The sequence below is a fragment of the Glycine max genome, chromosome 6 (assembly GCF_000004515.6).
Source record: "Glycine max cultivar Williams 82 chromosome 6, Glycine_max_v4.0, whole genome shotgun sequence".
NCBI classification, from domain to species: domain Eukaryota; kingdom Viridiplantae; phylum Streptophyta; class Magnoliopsida; order Fabales; family Fabaceae; genus Glycine; species Glycine max.
In genome coordinates, this window is record NC_038242.2 from 4,343,151 (window position 1) to 4,362,356 (window position 19,206).

The following is a 19,206-nucleotide window of genomic DNA, read 5'->3' on the forward strand; positions in this document are numbered from 1 at the left end:
TCATATACTTAATTTTTGTAAAGATAAAAATGACCAATTTCTCCACATAATGAATACCCTTTAAAACAATTCAACAGCTCTCATCTTTTTAAATCGATGTGTCTATTTCCCGTACGCATTAATAATTAGAAAATTTGTATGTTCACGGTAAAAAGAAAAATAGACAGATTCAGTAAAACATTATAATTTAACCTATCTTGAAAAGAGTAATAAAATCATAATCCTATTTATCATTAATTTCAATGCACAAAGCAGAAAAATCTTTACATGAACGGAGTATAAAATATAATTCAAAACTTTCATCCTATAGTCCCTTTTATAACCCAAATATTTAAGATAGGGTGTGGTGTTGACTGTTGATAATGATGCCCAAGTTTCGAACTTCTTACCAGTTACCATATAATCTTTTACCCTTTCCTCTAACTAACATACCAAAAATAATATTAAAATATTAATGAAAATATCACCATCATTTTTCTCATTTGTTCTATGGACAAGCTAAACATTTCCCCATTTTAGGCCATTCATACCAATATGGGGAATCCTTGCAAAATAAAATTACCTTAGGCCCTAAGTAATAGCTCATAAACGTTGGAATTGTTGTCCCCAGTTACACGCTTCAACATTTCAAAACTTGTACGACTACCCAAGAATTCAACCCTTTTGAACATTACATAGCCACTTTCAGCTGTTTCCTTACTTGAGTACACTGATCTAAGCCTATCAGCGTGTCTTGAATCACTATGAATTGCAGCTTCTATTTCTTGCCTTGACATGTTCTCCTATCATAACATAAAGTATGATATAAACAGAAACCAAACTGTTAGCTAGAGAGAGCTACATAATGCATGCACATTTCCAAAAGAATAAAATATTGTACCTGATAAAATGCACGGATATGATCCAACACCTGAAGACATGTAAAACCATTATGGCTGAAAAACGTTCTTGAAGAAGGACCCATCTCAGCAAATCGGTCGATTGGTAATAGTATGGTAAGGAAATGGTTTTTAAATATCAACTCGGATTTCTCGCTGCAAAAGATTTTGAGAAAAGATTACATGACTGGCAATAATTTTGTTATATCTTTTACGTAAGGAAAAGATGTAAGACAAGCCACAGGGAGTTAACAACAACCTTTCTGTCAGAGGACGAGTGGAGTTTGAAAACGAAGCTTCCGAATCCTTGCCATCCCCTTTTGCGTCAAAAAATATTGAAGTATGATTTTCACTAGGATCTTCAACACTGAAAGAGTCTGTGTAAATGGAAGCAGTTGAAGTTGGCTCGGATATAGACCAGCAGATAGAGTCTAGAAGGTTGTTGGGTGTTATAGGACGAATTGGAGTCTGACAAGTCTGCAAAACCATGTTCAAATCAAATAAGCAATCAATCCATAGCTCCAACTATAGCAAGCAGTAGAACAAACTGATGCGTCTTTTCCACATCTGTTGACTGATCAGTTGACCCTCTATGGAAGAAATCATGAACTGTCAGCAAATGGGTATTCTATCACATTGTGTCCTCTCATACTTTCAAGTTTTAAACACTTTATGAATCAAAGTTTTCCAAGCTCAACATTTTGATGCAAAATATTGCAATATACTTTTCCTTATACCTATTTGAAAGAGCAATACCCCCTTGTGATTTCTTGAAAATACCTTTTTTAACATTTACAGTAACTCCCTTTATAGGGATACATGGTGTAATGCGTTTTTTAGGTAACAGGAGAACCCGGAGTAATGTGTTTCAACTTTCAAACAATTAAGGAGGTTACTATAGACGTTAAAAAGCAGGTATTGTGTGAAATTTAACAAACCACTGGATGTGTCAGTGTAATTTTCCTATTTGAAAAGGATGAGAGAATAAAAGAGGAGGGGATATGCTCGAGATTAAATCTTCCAATGTGGTGCCCAAGTTTCATGTTACAGACTTGAAATATCTAGTGTGAAGAAGACTTCCCTAAACTCTAACATAGTAACATGTGCCAAATTATTAACTCAAAACACATGAATAGCAAACAACTAAAAGCTTCAAACTTAGAACAAGATTTAGGAACAAGAAAAATAATAGAACAAGATTATGTTTTTTTATTATATAGAGGACCGAACAGGTAGAGTATTCAGGGAAAGCTCCACAGAATAAACAGGAGTGAATAAAAGGATGACCTGCATTCGACGACCACGGCGATTTCTGACTCCATTTTTGGCAGAATTCACAATTTGTTGTCTTTCTTCATAGCTGACTTCACTTTCAGTATCCGGAAGATTGTTAAGGACTTTTTGCTTTATTACTTCCTGATATTTTGATAAAAACTCATCATAATTTCATGACAAGAAGAGAACCTAGGGCATTAACACCTTATAGCAATGTTTTAAAAACTAGATTGAAAATGTTTTACTAAGCTGGAAAGCACAATAGCAAAAAGAAAAAATGAATTTCCCAATTTCAAATGAGTATATTGAGACATTACCTTTCCTGAAATGTCATTATGGATGTCTTCAAGCATTAGGCCAACTTGCTTTGCCAAATCAACGGACATGTGAACAAGCTTTCGCACATATTTCTCCTTAGCTGTTTTGAGAATCCACAGAGGCTGAGACATATCATATACAAAAAACTTCATTGTGATATAAATAAAACAGTAGAGGCATACCTAGTGTGCCATAATGAATAACATATTAATGTTTTCCAGGAGTGGTGCTGGTACAGTTAAAAAAGCAAAATAGTAGGACAAGCAAAATGTCTGAGCTTCAGAAAGTTGCATGCTTCCAAAAGTTTTTTCTCAATGATAAAATAAATATTAAAATATGATGTAGGATCCCTTACTGTAATGAGGTTACTAGAGTATCCAAGATATCTTTGGATTGATGTCCCTTCAGTTACTACATGACTAACACTGCAGCCAACAAACCATTGTTCAACCAAACTAGCACCTTCTCTTGAAGCAGTCTCAATAACCTATCAAACAATGCAAAGCAAATAAATGTCTTGGCCAAGAGCACTGGAATCACACACTAGCTTAACCAAAACAAGAAACTGACACTGACTATTGTTCAACAGACTCCGTATCATGTGAAAGACTTCACATATAGCTAGTATGATTACAAAATATCTAGGTATTTGTTCTCAGATACATAACTTCACCTTGTTTCGCAATTCAGATGAAATGCCTGGATCAACATAGATGGAGCAGCCAGACAAAGTTGAGTCCGAATTTCTGTTAGACTCTCTTCCAGTGAATCTTTGAAGTTCTTCAACACTATTAGCTTGGTTGCTTTGGTGGATTCTTGCAGGAAAACAAGAATTTTCAGCATTTCTATACTCAGGAAGCAGTCTAAAATCCTCCAAACGTGTGTTGTTATCCCCGTAACTCTTCACTCTATAATGTGATTCACTCAACCTCACTGCAGCAGATACAAGAAAATGTATTCAGGTTATAACAACTACAAAAATATCAACAAGCATAATTTACATTCATACATCACTCCGGCTACAACAGTTCAACTATGCTGTTTAATTATCATAATCAAATCAGAGAGAGCTAAAGATGTTGAGAGAGAAAATTACTCAGCAAAAATGAAAATTTGTATGACCTTAGAGACCACAGGATGTGTGTTCCTTACTAGATTATTTATGATATTTTGATCAAGTGCAAAAATATGCTATTGATAAGACAAACCCAATGGATTCTTTTGATTTAAAAAATAAAATAAAATGAAAAGGTATGTGTAACAATTTAAGCTTAATTACTCGTTCTCTGAATGAGCAGCAGTGTGTAGACAGATAATCACCAAAAACAGCACTGCTGACAGTAATCACAACAAGAATGTCTAGTTTGTTAAATACAATTAGACTAATACTTCGAGCGCTTCAACATGTGGTGAAAAGATGCAAAATATGAAAGTCGTATCAGGTTCCTGTATCTCTATAACATGAGGGATGAATCATAATCACCAAGAAAGCTAACCAAAATATAAAACATGTCAATTGAAAACAGTTGAACTCAATTACCAGTTTTCCTGACACTATCCACAAACCAACCCAGTGTAACAACAAAGAGGCCATTTTTTGCTCCATGCTTCAGCGCATGCTCAAACTTGCGTCCACCAAAACTGTACTAGATGTTAAAGATTTCATGACAGCACTGAACCAATCAACACAAAATGTATTGAATGAATGTGAATGCTATGATAATGGACAGCAAGCAACCATTATGATCATATCATGAGAGATCCACTCTAACATAACGACATATTTCTGAACTCGGTATAAATAAATTTAAATAAAGTGGAAGAATTGATAAGGTACTAAATTTTGTTCTGACACAACCAAGAAATTTAAGAAAAGATTTTTCTGAATTGTACAAAAAAATTTCCATTAGTGTAATCAGTGTATAACAGTATATGAGAATTGCATCTTCCTACTACAGCATCATGCTATTGCTATAACTATGTAGGAAAATTCATATAATTTAAGGAGAAAAGGATATCTGAACCACCAAATGGGTACATTGAGGATGCAAATTGGGGCTATACTGTCCACCTAATCTCTCTGTAGCCTCCATGACCTGATTCCTTGCTTCTGCCAAAACACCAATCCAATGAAAACAACACAACTGTATGAATATCTCTTCAACTTGTCAGAGAGGAAAAACAAAGATATCACAAAATATCTACCATCAGTTCCACTGATAACTAAAACTACACCTTTTTAGCCTCCTACATGAACAGTTTTATGCCAAGAAGAAAAGACAAAATAGAAAAGAACAGATGAAGATAGATTTCATAGAGAACATGCACTAATCACTATCAACCAAACAGATAATTCAAAACAGGCCCCTCTCATTTCTCAACCCTTTCTTCTATTTGCTCACTGTTAAAGATAAATCAGAAATGACAGATAACAGAAATCTAAATTCAGAAGTTCAAACATGTGTTATTTGACATCTTATATTGCCAAGAAGGACAACCACCATCCACCCATTCCCTCTGTCATGAATCATCAAAAAAGCTGAGAGAGGAGAGAATCAAGGTTCACTTTCTCAAAAATAAAATGTTATGAAAACATTCATGTAAAATTAAGCCAATGGCTTGAAGTGAAGTAATTGACTGATACAAACAGAAAGGTTAGTGGAACAAAGAAAAGAAAAAGCAATACAAAGTGTCAAGCCATGACAAATGAAACTAAATCCAACCAACCAACCAAAGATGAAAAATTGAATAGATGAATGATGAATCCACACCTTTAGATAAACCAGTAACGCATATGACAAGACCAGCAAAAGGAGCAGTTGATGATGGCACTTGCAAAGGAGACGAAGCAGGAGACATTGGCTCCAATGGTTGCAAACCTCTGAATGAAGGAATTGAAGATGAAAACAGCCTCGAACACCCCTTGCCACTCACAACTTCAACTCTACCATCACCACCCATAACAGCCACAAATTTTTATCACACAGAACTTTTAAAACAAAAGCATCTATCTATTCATCACTCAGCAATTGAAATTCATGAAAACGGATTTCTGATAATTCAATAGAAACAATGAATGGATGAACTAAAAGGGGAAATAAAAAAAGGTGTTGGGTATGGGAAGAGCTGAACTTTATATGGAACAAACCCAGATCACGTGAAGGGATGAAACGATTCCAAAATTGAAATTTACAACAAGTTGAAAAGGCTGTGAGGAAGAAAAAAACGGAATCTTGAGTAAAGGGGGTGGGTTGTTGTATAGTTGGAGACAGAGAGTGAATTTTTAAGATGTTTTTGGTTTTTTGTTTTGCAGAGGGAGAGAGGACAATGAAAAAAGGGAATTTTTTTGAATGTGGTGCTCTGCTCTGCTCTGACGAGGAGTCACAGTCAGAGTTTTCACTCTTCTTTTTCTGCGTGAGTACGCAAAAGAAAAGAGTGCCCCCATACCATTATAGTTTCTACCTGTTATAGTGCTTTTTTAAAAAAGAAAAAAAAAACGCTGCTTTTGTAAAATTGCAAAATGCATGTGATGTCTGAGATATAAGTGGTGGGATGAGAGAGAGAGAGAGAATAAAAAGCGGGTCAAAGTAGTGAGGAGTAACGGGAATCACACCTCTCAAGTCTAAAACTTAACTCAACCCAAATTGAATAGAAAGAAGAGAGAGAGAGAGAGAGAACAGGCTTTTGTTTTGAAAAAGTTTGGAGGATTCCCCATTTCTTAAAGTGAGCGCAATGCAAGGAAATGTGAGTTAAAGATGGTTGGGTTCGTTCGTAAGAGGGAAGGGACAAAACTCACCTGGGTTGTGGTTCAACACTTCAACTAAGGACCGTGTCGCTCGCTCGGGTTCGTGGTGATCAGAAACAGAGTGCTGTGTGGTCCGTGTTGTGTACATATGTGGGCAACAACAAGCCCAGTGATGAAACCTTCATTTTAAATTCAATGTCGTCGACTCATCCGTCCAGGGTCCAGCCTTCCTATTACTATTAAGACAATTGTATTTAGAATTTCATTTTTGTGTAAGTATTAAAAAATATGTATCAGGAGATATTTCTATCTTCTTATTTGATACTCGATCTATTTTTTCTCATCCAGTCAATATAAAATGATATTTTCAGGTCTAATTTCATATTCAAATTAAAATTCAAATTTGAAACCGTGTAATTAAGAAACATAAAATATTAAATTAGTTAACTAAACAACTTTTTGTCACATTTAGTCAAGCATTCTAGTATTTTGCTATGATCTCAACCTCTAACTTTAGGGTCTTTGAGATTCGGACGTGAATAGGTTTGATTTTTAAAAAAGTTTAAATCAATTTTTATCCTTTATATTTTTTTTTTTCATTTTGAACACGTTCCTTAAAGTATATTTACTAACATAAATTGATCTTTTTGTCAATTTTTATTTTAATGTATCAATTTTTACTAAGGTGTCGATGTTCATCTTGCATTACATCTATGTATCATCAAGTTGAGCGTTAGTGAAATAAACTAACTTAAAAGACTAATTTAATTTAGCCTAATAGAAACATTCCATAGTAAAACTTTTTAAATTTAAAAAAGTAAATTGAAACAAAAAATTTAAATAAGACATAATTTTAGCCATTTCTAAAATAGTAATTATAATAAAAGTCTAACCAAATTGAATGATAGGGTAAAAACACTTTATATTGTTGATGTTAAAATATTTATTCTTATATTTATAAACTTGCTTTTTATTATTTTTTCATTTTTTTACAAATTTTATTATTTTATCATATCACTTGTGATATTTGTCATTATTTTTTTTTCTTTCTATCCTGGTTTTTTTCATCTCCTTACATTCTAGAACGAGATATCCACTCAACATGTTCCTTATTATTATATACTTTGTTCTGTAGGATTAAGACTTTATTTCGACATATGGCATCTCCTCTTTTATTTTTACCTATTGGTGTTACACGTACGGAATCCAACTCTCTAGCAGTGTTTTTAAATGGATAAAATGTGGTATTTGTCTTTATAAATATAATAATTATTTAATTTTAATTATCTAAAAGTTATTTTATTTGTTTTAGTTTATATAACCTTAGAATTTTTTAAATGATGTCTAACATTATTTATTGATAATATTACATTTATTCAAATTTCTCATATTAAACGATATCTTAAAATAATCACTAATATGACATGATCAAATACTTATTACATCATTATTAAATAATTACATTTTACATCATTATTAAAAATTTAATATTTATGATAACTAAAGCAACTTATTTTTTTCGCTTTCTCTTTCATTTACCTAAATAAACGAAAATAGTTTTCTCTATTTTTTTTCTTTTTATTTATTTATCTAAGTAACACATTTTTCTTTCTTACCGTGTTTCACGTTTATCTTTCTTTCTTTATTAACTTCTATCTTCTCTATTTTAGTATTTCTTTTGCCCAGCTCAATATCTCACGTTTAAATTTTAATCTAAATAAAAAATTATTCTCTGAATTTTTAATTTCTTATTTTATTTCGTCATCTCTTGTCTTATTTTTTTATATTTTTTCTATCTCCCTTTCGTTTATTTTGTCAGCTCAGCAATCATAATTCATAAACTTTTGAGTTTGGAAAATTATTGCTGCTTGAATTTGTTGCAGTACTTTGAAGACATTGATCACTGAATTGACAGCACAAAGAAAAATTTGTGATTTTTCAAAGAATCCATGATGTGTGAATTATAGTTTATGATTATTATTTTTCAAAACGATTTTTTTTGCATGTATAATTGCAATTGCTGAAAAATAAATTTTAAAAAATGGTTATTACAAATTAAAACGTAAACAATTGTGGAAATAATATTTCTTGTATTATACATAAAGAACATTATTGAAGGGCGTGCGTATCAGAATAAAAATTATAAAAAGATTGGTAAAACACCACATATCTAATTGTTAGAAAGCAATTTAAAACTATATTTTAGTTGTCATGCATCAAAATCATAGATAGCTGCAATATTAGTTCAACAGTCTTAGCCACCACTCTGTCCTCGTAATTTTTTTAATTAAGCTCATACATTTAATATTTTAGTTTAATTACTCATTTAATTCTTATAATTTAATGACGATTCATATTTTTTTAATCATTATAGTTTATATTCTAATTTTTTTTAGTTCCTATAATTTATATTTTAATTCTCTGTTAGTCCCCTATAGTTTAAAAGTAATTTTTTTAGTTCTTATAATTTGTATTTTAATTCTCTTTTATTTCTATAATAATATTTTTAGTTTATATACTTTATATTTTAATTCCATTTTAGTCCTTACCATCAAAATATGAGTAATATTATCAATTACAATTAACTACAAAAATATTAGTAAGTAATTCGTAACTAATTTATCGCATGATAATTTATAATAAAAAAATAGTTGATAATTTATAACTAATTTGTAATAAATTATTTTTATATTTTTTTTAATAAAAACTAAAAGGTAATTAATTAAAATATAAATTATAAGGATTAAAAAAATTATTTTCAAACTATAAAAACTAAAGAAAAATTAAAATACAAACTATAAAAATTAAAAAAACTACTTTCAAACTATAAACACTAAAAAAAAAATATAAATCTTACTACATCACAACTTTAACCTAATTATTTAATATATCTATCATCCGGATGAAACTTGGGATTTTGGGAAGACGGTTGATGGGATGATCTACACCTATATTCAACACCTACATGCCAGGTAACCAGATAGATAGTTAACCCATTTGCTTAAAATCAATGAATGAACAATGAGCAATGCCCACTACTATATATACTCTTATACTTTCAAAATTCTTACCACTAATGTTTGTCACAACCTAATTTTTGTAACCTAGCAAAATGTATTATCGCAATCGTTGTGCATGAAATCCTCTTTGCACACATGATGCGTCTTTGTCACGTAGTTTTGAGGCCATGCATACTCCAAGAAATGCCACGAACTTGCATAGAGAGGTAAACATTAGGTTACAGGACCACCCTCAACCTCAATAGTGGTCACTGAGGTTGCTTGCAGTTGGCAATTATCTCGTGACTTGACTTCACCCTCGTCTTCTTCTCACGGATAACAATACCTTTCTGCGCCTTTCTCAACATGGCCCCTTTGCCTACATTGAAATCTACCATGACTATCTGTTTGTTTTATTAATCTACACATAACAAATTGTTGTGCATCACAATTGAGTAAACAATAATATAGTTGACTTCAAATTTAGTTGGAGGACACATAATTAAAGTCATGATTGTTTGTGGTAATAAGATAATAAGTAATAAAGGTTTTTTACTCTATCATCCCAAAATAAATTATTATGATCATATAGGTCAATCATGATTGATAAATCTATTGAGTTTTATTTTACATTGATAATATAGGTCTATTGAACTCTTAATATATATATATATATATATATATATATATATATATATATAATGCATAAGCCACCACACGCATTCACACAACAAATTTATGTGCTGCCAAAGCTAGCTAGTGGCCTAATGATAATGGATGGAGACATGAACGGATCAAATCCCCTAGGTTGCAAAAAGGAGGGAATTAAGAAGAACAATAAAGAAAAGGTAGTGGGAGGGCGGAGTCAACGAAGGTGTTAACCTCCACTTTGGAGAATAATGGTAAGAAATTAAAAATATTGCACAAAGAGGATTAAGCTGATTTAACCAAAATCCAAGTTCAATAACATAACATTACTTTTGTCTTTGGATTTCGGTGAAGAAAAAAGATTGGTGGACGCCTTAAAGTTAAATGACACTTAGAGGAAGAAAAAAAATAAAAGAAAGAAGAGTGTATATATAATATGCGATATAATGTGATAGAAAGAGAAAAAAAAGAGTTAGAGAAATAAAACATGTTAGATAGACATTTGTAATATGAAGAATACTAATAATACTTTTTAGTTTTTACAATTAATTAAAATTTACTAAAACCTATAAAATAATAAAATAATAAGTGTGACTCGTTAAATAAAAATAAAAATTTACACAATTTTATAATTTTTAAACAAATTTCATCGTCTAACAAAGAATATATATATTAAAAAAAAGCAGTAAGAAAGTGTGTCAATAACATTTTTCTGGAAATATAAATTATAGATATTGATGTATCATTGTTGTTGAGTACATGCTTGTTCAATATGCACTGTTCCCACGTTACAGTACATGCTACATTCATATATTTTAACTCTAGCTGATTTCGACAATTTGCAGGCCTATACAAGTCTTTTTTATTCTTCTTTTTGGGTAGAAACCTATACAAGTGTCTGAAGTATTCAAAACAGAAGCTGCACAAATTAATTAATTATTTTAATTCAACTCACGAACATAAAGGGTGACAAATTACACTTCTCAGTTCTCAAATCTCAATAGGCTAGAAGCTGCACAAATTAATTAATTAATTTAATTTAACTCACGAACATAAAGGGTGACAAATTAAACTTCTCAGTTTTCAAATCTCAATAGGCTAGCTCATGGCTTGGATCATTCTTTAACCAGCACGTACATCTCACCTGGACATGCGTGGGAGTAGAGCCACATGCTGTGAATCAGCAAGGCCAACGTAATATGCAGTTCAAGTAAGCAACATAATTCTTCTTAATAAAATTAGTTTTATGTTAATGAATTAAATAGAAAATGTAACATAAAAGATAAAAGTATTTAATATTAAATTCTAAAATTAAGATCATTTAATAAAAATAATTATATTTTAACATGGCCCTTAATTATACTTGTTAAAAAATCATTTAATATTATTGTTATCCATCACGAATGATAATTACTTATAAATTTCACGGCACGATTATAAAAAATTCTGTCATAAGTTTGTTCACATTTAACGTGAGGAGAACTGCCTAGACTCTAGAGACAAGTGACTTGATTTTCTTTCTTTTTTTTTTTTACGATTTATTCATTTTATTCACGTTTAAGAAAAGAAAAACAGTTATACCTCAATCTATATAGACAGTTACATAATTGTAACTGTCAACTGACTCTAGTTAGTTAGTAGACAATTAACTAACTAGTTATGAACTCACTATTAAGTACAGTTAAACCTTTACACAACAGCTGAGAAAAGAAAATTATCTATCGAGTAAGTATATTCCTATTCCATGTGCCTATTTTTATATGGCTGTTAACAATTTAATTCTCCTTTACAATAAACCCAGATCAATTGTAAAAACAGCAAGTCCAGGTTGCCTGAGTGATGAGAACCCAATTTGGATCATAATTTCAGCATCATCAAATCTTGAATTTGTAACAAAAAGGAAAGAAAAATAAAAAAATGGAAAAACAAGAAATAAGAAATGAGGCCACAAAGAAAAATTTATTTGATGAGAATCAAAAGATTCTAATCCAAGAACCAAGAGAGAACTTTCACATAACAAAGTTATTTTCTGGTTTCTTCCAAATCTGATTTCATTCATAACTTTCTGAGATACATATAATTGTCATATGTCATACCAAGAGGCTAATCATAATGAAATCCGAATGACAGTAATTATTCAAGTTAGTGAGGCAACAGTCACTTTTATTATGTCTCACTAAATATTACAAACTTTATTTAATAAAAAATTAGTCTTCTTCAATTTATTTATTCCTTGTTTGATCCTCATCACCAAGCAAAGAAGTTAGACAGATATAGTTGATTATTCACACCTCTTCCACTTCCAAGATATTTGGAAGCTTTTGAGGGACCTTCTCTTTTAGTTTTAGGTTCATTATCCGCCTTCAAGTGTGTGTATGATTCAATTGTCCTTCGCAGACCCTCCTGCAAGATAAATTACAATCTCATTATTATGGGTGAAGCACCAAGAAAGAAGTATGATTAATGTATGCTCACTGCAATAGATGTAAGAACCTTGGTGCACTGAAATATCACCATTTAAGAGTAACATCTCATACTTGATTTCATGATATATTAGATAATCTCAACTCGTTATCATCAGTGATTTTGGTGGCCTTGAGTTAGCCAGCTTCAAAGTATGAAAAACACAAAGAATGTCCATGATAAAGCATATAATATATTATTACGTTTCTAAAACGTCATAGAACCTGTAGTGTTACGATGGGTGCATAGCCAAGGCGATCCTTTGCTTTTGAGCAATCAAAAGTTCTGCTGCAAGATATGAGTCTTATTCTCGAAGGAATTAACTGAGGCAGCTTCATCCCATATGGGCCTAGCAGCTTATATATCCACTCCACCAAATGTGCAATGGGCATGATAACAAAGGTGGGGATCTTTATCCTTGGCCTGCAAGGAACATGACTCAGATAACAAAGAAATGGCATTGATAATGCCATAATAATGTTCATGTTTGTTTATCTGAATGAAAAAGCATAATAATGTTCCTTATTTATTTTAAATATAAAAGCAAGAAACAGAAATACTTATGAATTATTGATTAATAATAGGAAGCCAATATTCTAATTTACATAAAGAAAAAGTCATCATTACGAATAAAATAGATAACAAATAATAGCCACCAGTCACGATAACAAGACCAAAAATTCCATAATCCAACATCCCAAATTGACACAACTTCAGCCTAATCCTGCTGATGAGCACAACTTAAATTTGCATCCTTCATACAATTTTACAAAACAAAGAAAAATGATGTATAAATTTGCATCCCAAATGTTTACTGAGTATAATCACATAGCAATTTTATTTATAATCTAACTTCCAAACTGCCACCCATGGGTGATGCAGACTAAGCATAATCTCATATTTGTTATATTTAAGTTTTTAAATTTAGGAAAATTTTCCATATCTATAGATAGCTTCTATGTTTGACTATTGGTCCATTCTAGAATTATAAATACTACTTTTCTGAAATTCAAATTGGTATTTCCTATAAATTATTAATTATTAATTAAAAATAAAACTTTCAAATTTTTGCATGAAACTTATGGGTGTTTTGAATCTTGGTTAACATCTAATGGTTAACAGTAGATAAGAACCTACCTTTCATATCCAAGACCTTCCACTACCAATGACACGAACTCCCAGAATTTCATAGGCTCCATATTTGTTATGAAATATGCCTACAAAACAAATATTTGTTAGCAACAAAATACCACATCAATTGCTAGGTTTCCTAACTTGCAAATCAATTCCCCAGTATACACCTGTGAAGAACCAACAACCATTCAACAATGAAGCTGCCCTGTCCAAACCTTGAAATATATCATCATCATTATCCATGTTTGTATGCCTTTTAATTTTCATTTACGAACACAAATAAACAAAAGATACTAAGTAATAACAGAATCTTTCAGTGGTACCTCTCCCGCAGCTTTTTCTGAAACCGGTCCTTCTGAAGCTAGAGCTCGATCAGCACATATATGGGCATGAGCCACATTTTCAACATATGTGAAATCATAAACGTTATTGCCATCACCAATAAGAAACTGGTCAAGAGAGAAATATAAATAATATAAATATAAATGAGAGGAACAAAGAAGGTGGATTCTAATATGAAGTCGTAAAACACTTCCTCAGCGCTGAGGAAGTGTTTCTTACCTGTTACAACAGGTTCGTCACAGGAAAAAAAAATCAAAAAGCATTTTTTATTAAAAAAACGAAATTATATAAAAATTATTACAAAATATTTTTTTATTCTCATCCTTTCTCTTTCGTTTCCTCTGTTTTATTTTTCTTTTTCAGATCTGAATTCTCCGGCGACACCCACCCCACCACGCCAACGACCTTCCCTCTGCCGTCGTCAACCATGCCTTCCGCCACCGCTGTCCTTCCTCCACCTCACCCGCATCGGAACCCTCCCAACCTCATCTACTGTGCGAAAGGGAGCATAAAAAAAAAAAAAGATATCTTGTGCTATGTTTGCACCAACAACGTGCGAAAGAGAGAAAAAATGATTTTTTTTTTTGCATAAAAAAACCGTGACCTTGGTTCTGTGTTTGAACCGCCGTTTGGTTACTGAGGTGTGAAAGGGAGAAAAAAAATGAGATCTTACGTTCTGGTTGATTGATTCGTGTTTTATGTGAAAGGGAGAAATTAAATGAGATATTGTTGGTGAAGATAAGTAACTAAAAAAGCCACCGCTGTTTGATGTTGGTGTTTGTGTTGTTGGCGAAGGAAGAGGAAACAGGGGATAGTGGCGGCAGTGCTGCGACACAGTGCAAACGGAAAATAAAAGCCACCGCTGAACTTCACGGCGGAGGACGGGAGGTGGTCAGTGTGGTGGCTAATTACGATACGACAGCGTCCATGGAGAACTCACTGGTGCATATCTTTAAAAAATCCAGATCTAAATAACATCCAATTGTGAAGACTCGGATGAATTTCATGTGGAAGAGAAGTGGAAGAAGACAACAAAACTGTTTCAAATTAATTGGTTAATAAATTTAAATTTAGCAATTGTTTTCAAATTATTAATTAAATTTATAAAAAAATTAATTATTAATAAATTTATATTTAACAATTGTATCTTACCGGTAACTGGTAATCAATCTGAATCGTCAAATTTTAAAATATTATATCCTACGGTCACTTATGGTTCCTCACAGGTGAGGAAGTCGTGAATTTCACGACTTCATATTAGAATCCACCAACAAAGAAAAGTTGAAGAAAGTTTCCGCTAAGTAGTTAAATATGCATATGCTTTGCAACCATTTTTGTACACATCCCTCCCAATGTGATAAAGCAAAATGTTTTTCTTATCAGTCTTAGTCCAACTTCATTCAATTTGTGGATAGTTTCTCAATCATCAAGATGTTCCCAAGGTTAATAAATATTTCAAGATTACATTGTCATTAGGGTTCAATTAGTTATTTACCTAGACTCCATATATGCACAACAAAATATAACCCTTAGCACAAATAGATCCAAGAATCAGCACCACTGAACACACCATACATCAGTCAAATATGCTAAAAAAAAACCAGTCAAGCTAATGGTTAACTTATATGTCATTACACTCAGCCGCAAGGCACGGGATTTAGAGCATAAATGCAGATCCAATACAAAAGCTTATTTTGAGTCATATGCAATACAATGACAAATTTCATGCCTTCTATAGGCCATATTTAGGTTTCTAAATAACTTGCAAGGTATAACAATGATGCCAGATAATGAAGTTACATATTTTACATATCAACAGGAGCAAGAACAAAATGTACCTTAGATTCCCCTTTTCTGGCAGCATCAACTAGTGAAGGCACCGACAGCCTATCACCAGGCCCAAAAATGCTGCTAGGGCGTATGCAGCACGTTAGGAGCCCATTAGTCCCATTAGCTTTAATAACCAATGCCTCAGCCTCGGCTTTCGTTGCTGAATAATGATCATTAGGCTGAAACAAACCGAATTCAGCTCAGGACTACCCCAATTCATCTAATAACAAGATAAACATATAATGCTAGCCCCAGTTCTCACAGACTCGTATATACTATTCTCAAGTAAAAAGAGAGTTGCTAAAGTGTGTACCGAATGCGCATAAGGCATTGTTTCGTTTCCATTATGAATTCCATGAACATCGTCGAAGAAGACGCTGGGAGAGCTGGTGTAAACGAGACAGCTAGTGTAAACGAGACGCTTCACGTTCAGCTCCACGCAAGCATCGATGACATTATTCGTCCCTAACAAAACGAAGATCTAAGCAGCCGGATTCAAACATGCAGAAGAAGAGTGAGTGAGGTTTTTACCTTGCACATTGACGGAATGATGAAGCTGGTAGTTGTTAATGGAAGAGTTTGGAGCAGCCATGTGGAACACCACCTCAACTCCCTCCAACGCTGCACTACTCATGTCAGAGTGAGAAATGAATGTATGTTGAGAGAAGAGGTTGGTTGGTTACCTTTTAGAACTTGGGCCTTGTTGCGAAGATCGAGGGAGACATATTGGGCTCGGCCAGAGTGCAGGGCCTGGCCGAGAAGGCCTAACTGCTCGGCGGGCTCGAGAACAATGCTGACTTCCAAATCGGCGATGCGAACGCAGTACTCCTTGTGACGAATTAGCATTTCCACCAAAGACCGAGCAGCGAAGCCGCGACCTCCGGTCACCACGCACCACTTATCTTTTGCTTCCATAGTCAAGCTAACTCAAACACAACGCTCACCTCATTCCAACAAGAATCGCAGATGAGTGTAGTTTAGAAGAAAGCAATACACCAATAAAGCAAATATTTTTTATAGAAACTAATAATATATAAATATTTTATATAAATCTTGTGAATCCAAAAGAGGTTAAGATAACACGTGTCATATTCCGGAACACACATATCATCTCAGATGACATGTGTCGTGTTTTGATGTTTCTTACAAAATTGATTCAGTTACGAAACATATAAATTATTAAATTAATGCATTAATTACCTTAATTTATGGAAATTAAGGACATTAATAAATTTAAATTTGAATTTATGTTTATATATATATATATATATATATATAATTTGTGAATCTAAATCAGATTAGGATAACACGTGTCAACCCATTTGGGCTTTTAAGATTTAAAATACTATGTCATCTACGTAACGTCTCAATGTCACATGTTGTATGTTTCATAAAAAATTATTTAGTTACAAAACATATAAATTATTAAATTAATACATTGATTAATTATCTTAATTTATGGAAATTAATGATATTAGTGAGTTTAAATTTGAATATATATTTATATCTAAATAAATCTGTGAATCCAAAATTGGTTAAAATAACACATGTTAGACCCACATGAGCTTTTAAGGTTAGAAATACGCATGTCATCTACACAGTGGTTCATATGACACGTGTCGTATTGTGATGCTTCTTTAAAAATATGTTTGATTATGAACCATATAAATTATTAGATTATTACATTAATTACCTTAATTTATGGAAATTAAGACATTCGTTAGTTCAAATTTGAATTTAATTAGATGTTCAAGATAAGCTAGGATAACACTGTTAGATATGAGCTTTCAAGGTTCGAAATACACAATGGTTCGAATAACACATGTAATGTTGTGATACTTCTTAAGAAATTTGTTCGGTTACAAACTATATAAATTATTAGATTAATCAATTACCTTAATTTATGAAAATTAATGTCATTAGTGGGTTTAATTTTGAATTTTATAATTTGGACGTAATTTAATGCTATTATAACATACAGAATAATCAATAGTAAATTTGGATTTGGACGCAAATTAATTAAAGAATCAATCAATTTTATAGTATAAACATTAGTAAGCATGAAAATATCATTAAATAAGACCTGTTATATTTAATCGAATGAAAGCAATTTATTTAACTAAAGAACTTATGTTCAATTCCTATCATAATTTAAAATTTGTTTAGATCAACAACAGAAATTTCAAGCAAAATTAATCACTAATCAATGGATTAAAAGACAATCATGGTGTTTGACATAAGGAAAAAAAATCACTCAAGCAAGTTTAGTATTTTATTTTTAATATATAATTAAGGTAATTGTTTTTTATTTTGATGAAACTTAATTGTGAGTAACTAATATCTAAATTCAGCATACTTTTAATATTGCACGAATTTGAGAAACAGTGTATATAGCAAAGTCAATATATGATTTCCGCCCTTTCAAAAAATACATTATTTCCGCTAACTTGATTTAATTTTATATTTTATATTTAATTAATTTATTTATTTTTATCCAATATTTCCGCTAACTTGATTTATTTTTATATTTTATTTATTTATTTTTATCCAATATTTCCTCCCTTTTAATATTTATTTAAAATTTACCGTTAATTTTTTAAACTAATTACCGTTTATTCTAAGAAAATAAATGATATTCAATTTTATAGTTTCCAATATAATAAAAGGAGATATTCCATTTAAAAACTGTTTTTATCTCTACTTTTTTTATATGAACATATTTTTTTTATTATTCTAAAATTTCTTATTATTTCTTTTTGTAATAAAAGGATACAAATGGAAAAACAAAATTAAGTAGAAATCCAAAAAAAAGTAAGTATCTTTCATATATAATCACCCATAATTATCCATTATCCATGATCTTTATGTTGAATTCTAGAATCTCACAATATACACATTGACTTTCAATTTATCTCTTCTCTCTCATAATATTTTCTTTCCACGAAATAAAAAAATAAAAATAAAAAAAACTGTAAATTTCTATTTTTTCTCTCACTTTTTATTTAACCACTCGCATAATTATCTATCTATATACATATATATATATATATATATATTATCCTAAACTACCCACAATTCTGCTACCAAACATAGACTGCTCACAAAAGCAAAATAGAAAATAAAAATAAACCAACATATTGATTTTATAGTTTCCAATATAATTAGCACTGTGATTTATAATTAAGATTATTTGAATACAATTTTAATTGAATTTAATTTCAACCAAATCAAATAAAATTCCTTTTTTGTTGCTTCTCTCTAAATTTGAATGTTTTTTTTTTCCTTCTACCTTCGTTCTAGCTACATTCTCTTTCTCAGAGCATGAGAACATCATATAGAGCATGTGATTCGGATTCTTCCCCTCTTTTTTTACAAAGAGTAATTTTCTCCTTAATCCCCTATAAAGTAAGCAAAGGTATTATTTTTTTGATAACATTGTTTATACACCAATCTTTTTTAAATCAATACATAGTTTACTTGCAGTCTTTCTTCTACTGATCTTCCATTGAAAATCATTAACATTTACAAATTGTTTTTTTTCCAGTCATGATAAGAGTTTGTAGAGAAAACTCTT

The 19,206-nt window shown here is 31.4% G+C and overlaps 2 protein-coding genes across 4 annotated transcripts; both read right to left on the bottom strand.

The window, feature by feature from the left end:
- Positions 1-449: 449 nt before the first annotated feature.
- LOC100815253 (uncharacterized) lies at positions 450-6,425 on the bottom strand. Of its 2 annotated transcripts, XM_014777285.3 has the most exons (11): positions 6,268-6,425; positions 5,243-5,415; positions 4,490-4,581; positions 4,012-4,114; positions 3,145-3,404; positions 2,827-2,958; positions 2,471-2,593; positions 2,166-2,294; positions 1,138-1,355; positions 881-1,034; positions 450-782 (listed from the first exon to the last, which is right to left on the bottom strand). In XM_014777285.3, the coding sequence occupies exons 2-11, from the start codon at positions 5,328-5,330 to the stop codon at positions 564-566; spliced, it is 1,518 nt and encodes a 505-aa protein (XP_014632771.1). In that variant the 5' UTR covers positions 5,331-5,415; positions 6,268-6,425; the 3' UTR covers positions 450-563. The 2 variants fall into 2 exon arrangements, with proteins under 2 accessions (XP_014632771.1, XP_006581319.1); XM_006581256.4 differs by lacking the exon at positions 6,268-6,425 and having other exon boundaries at positions 5,243-6,201.
- Positions 6,426-11,888: 5,463 nt separating this feature from the next.
- LOC100815785 (3beta-hydroxysteroid-dehydrogenase/decarboxylase) lies at positions 11,889-16,637 on the bottom strand. 2 transcript variants are annotated; one of them, XM_003527716.5, is made up of 8 exons: positions 16,316-16,637; positions 16,164-16,253; positions 15,946-16,097; positions 15,641-15,811; positions 13,784-13,909; positions 13,464-13,543; positions 12,551-12,749; positions 11,889-12,266 (listed from the first exon to the last, which is right to left on the bottom strand). In XM_003527716.5, exons 1-8 carry the CDS (start codon positions 16,545-16,547, stop codon positions 12,111-12,113), a joined length of 1,206 nt encoding a protein of 401 aa, XP_003527764.1. In that variant the 5' UTR covers positions 16,548-16,637; the 3' UTR covers positions 11,889-12,110. The 2 variants fall into 2 exon arrangements, with proteins under 2 accessions (XP_003527764.1, XP_040872219.1); XM_041016285.1 differs by having other exon boundaries at positions 13,784-13,849; positions 16,316-16,630.
- Between the last annotated feature and the right edge of the window lie 2,569 nt (positions 16,638-19,206).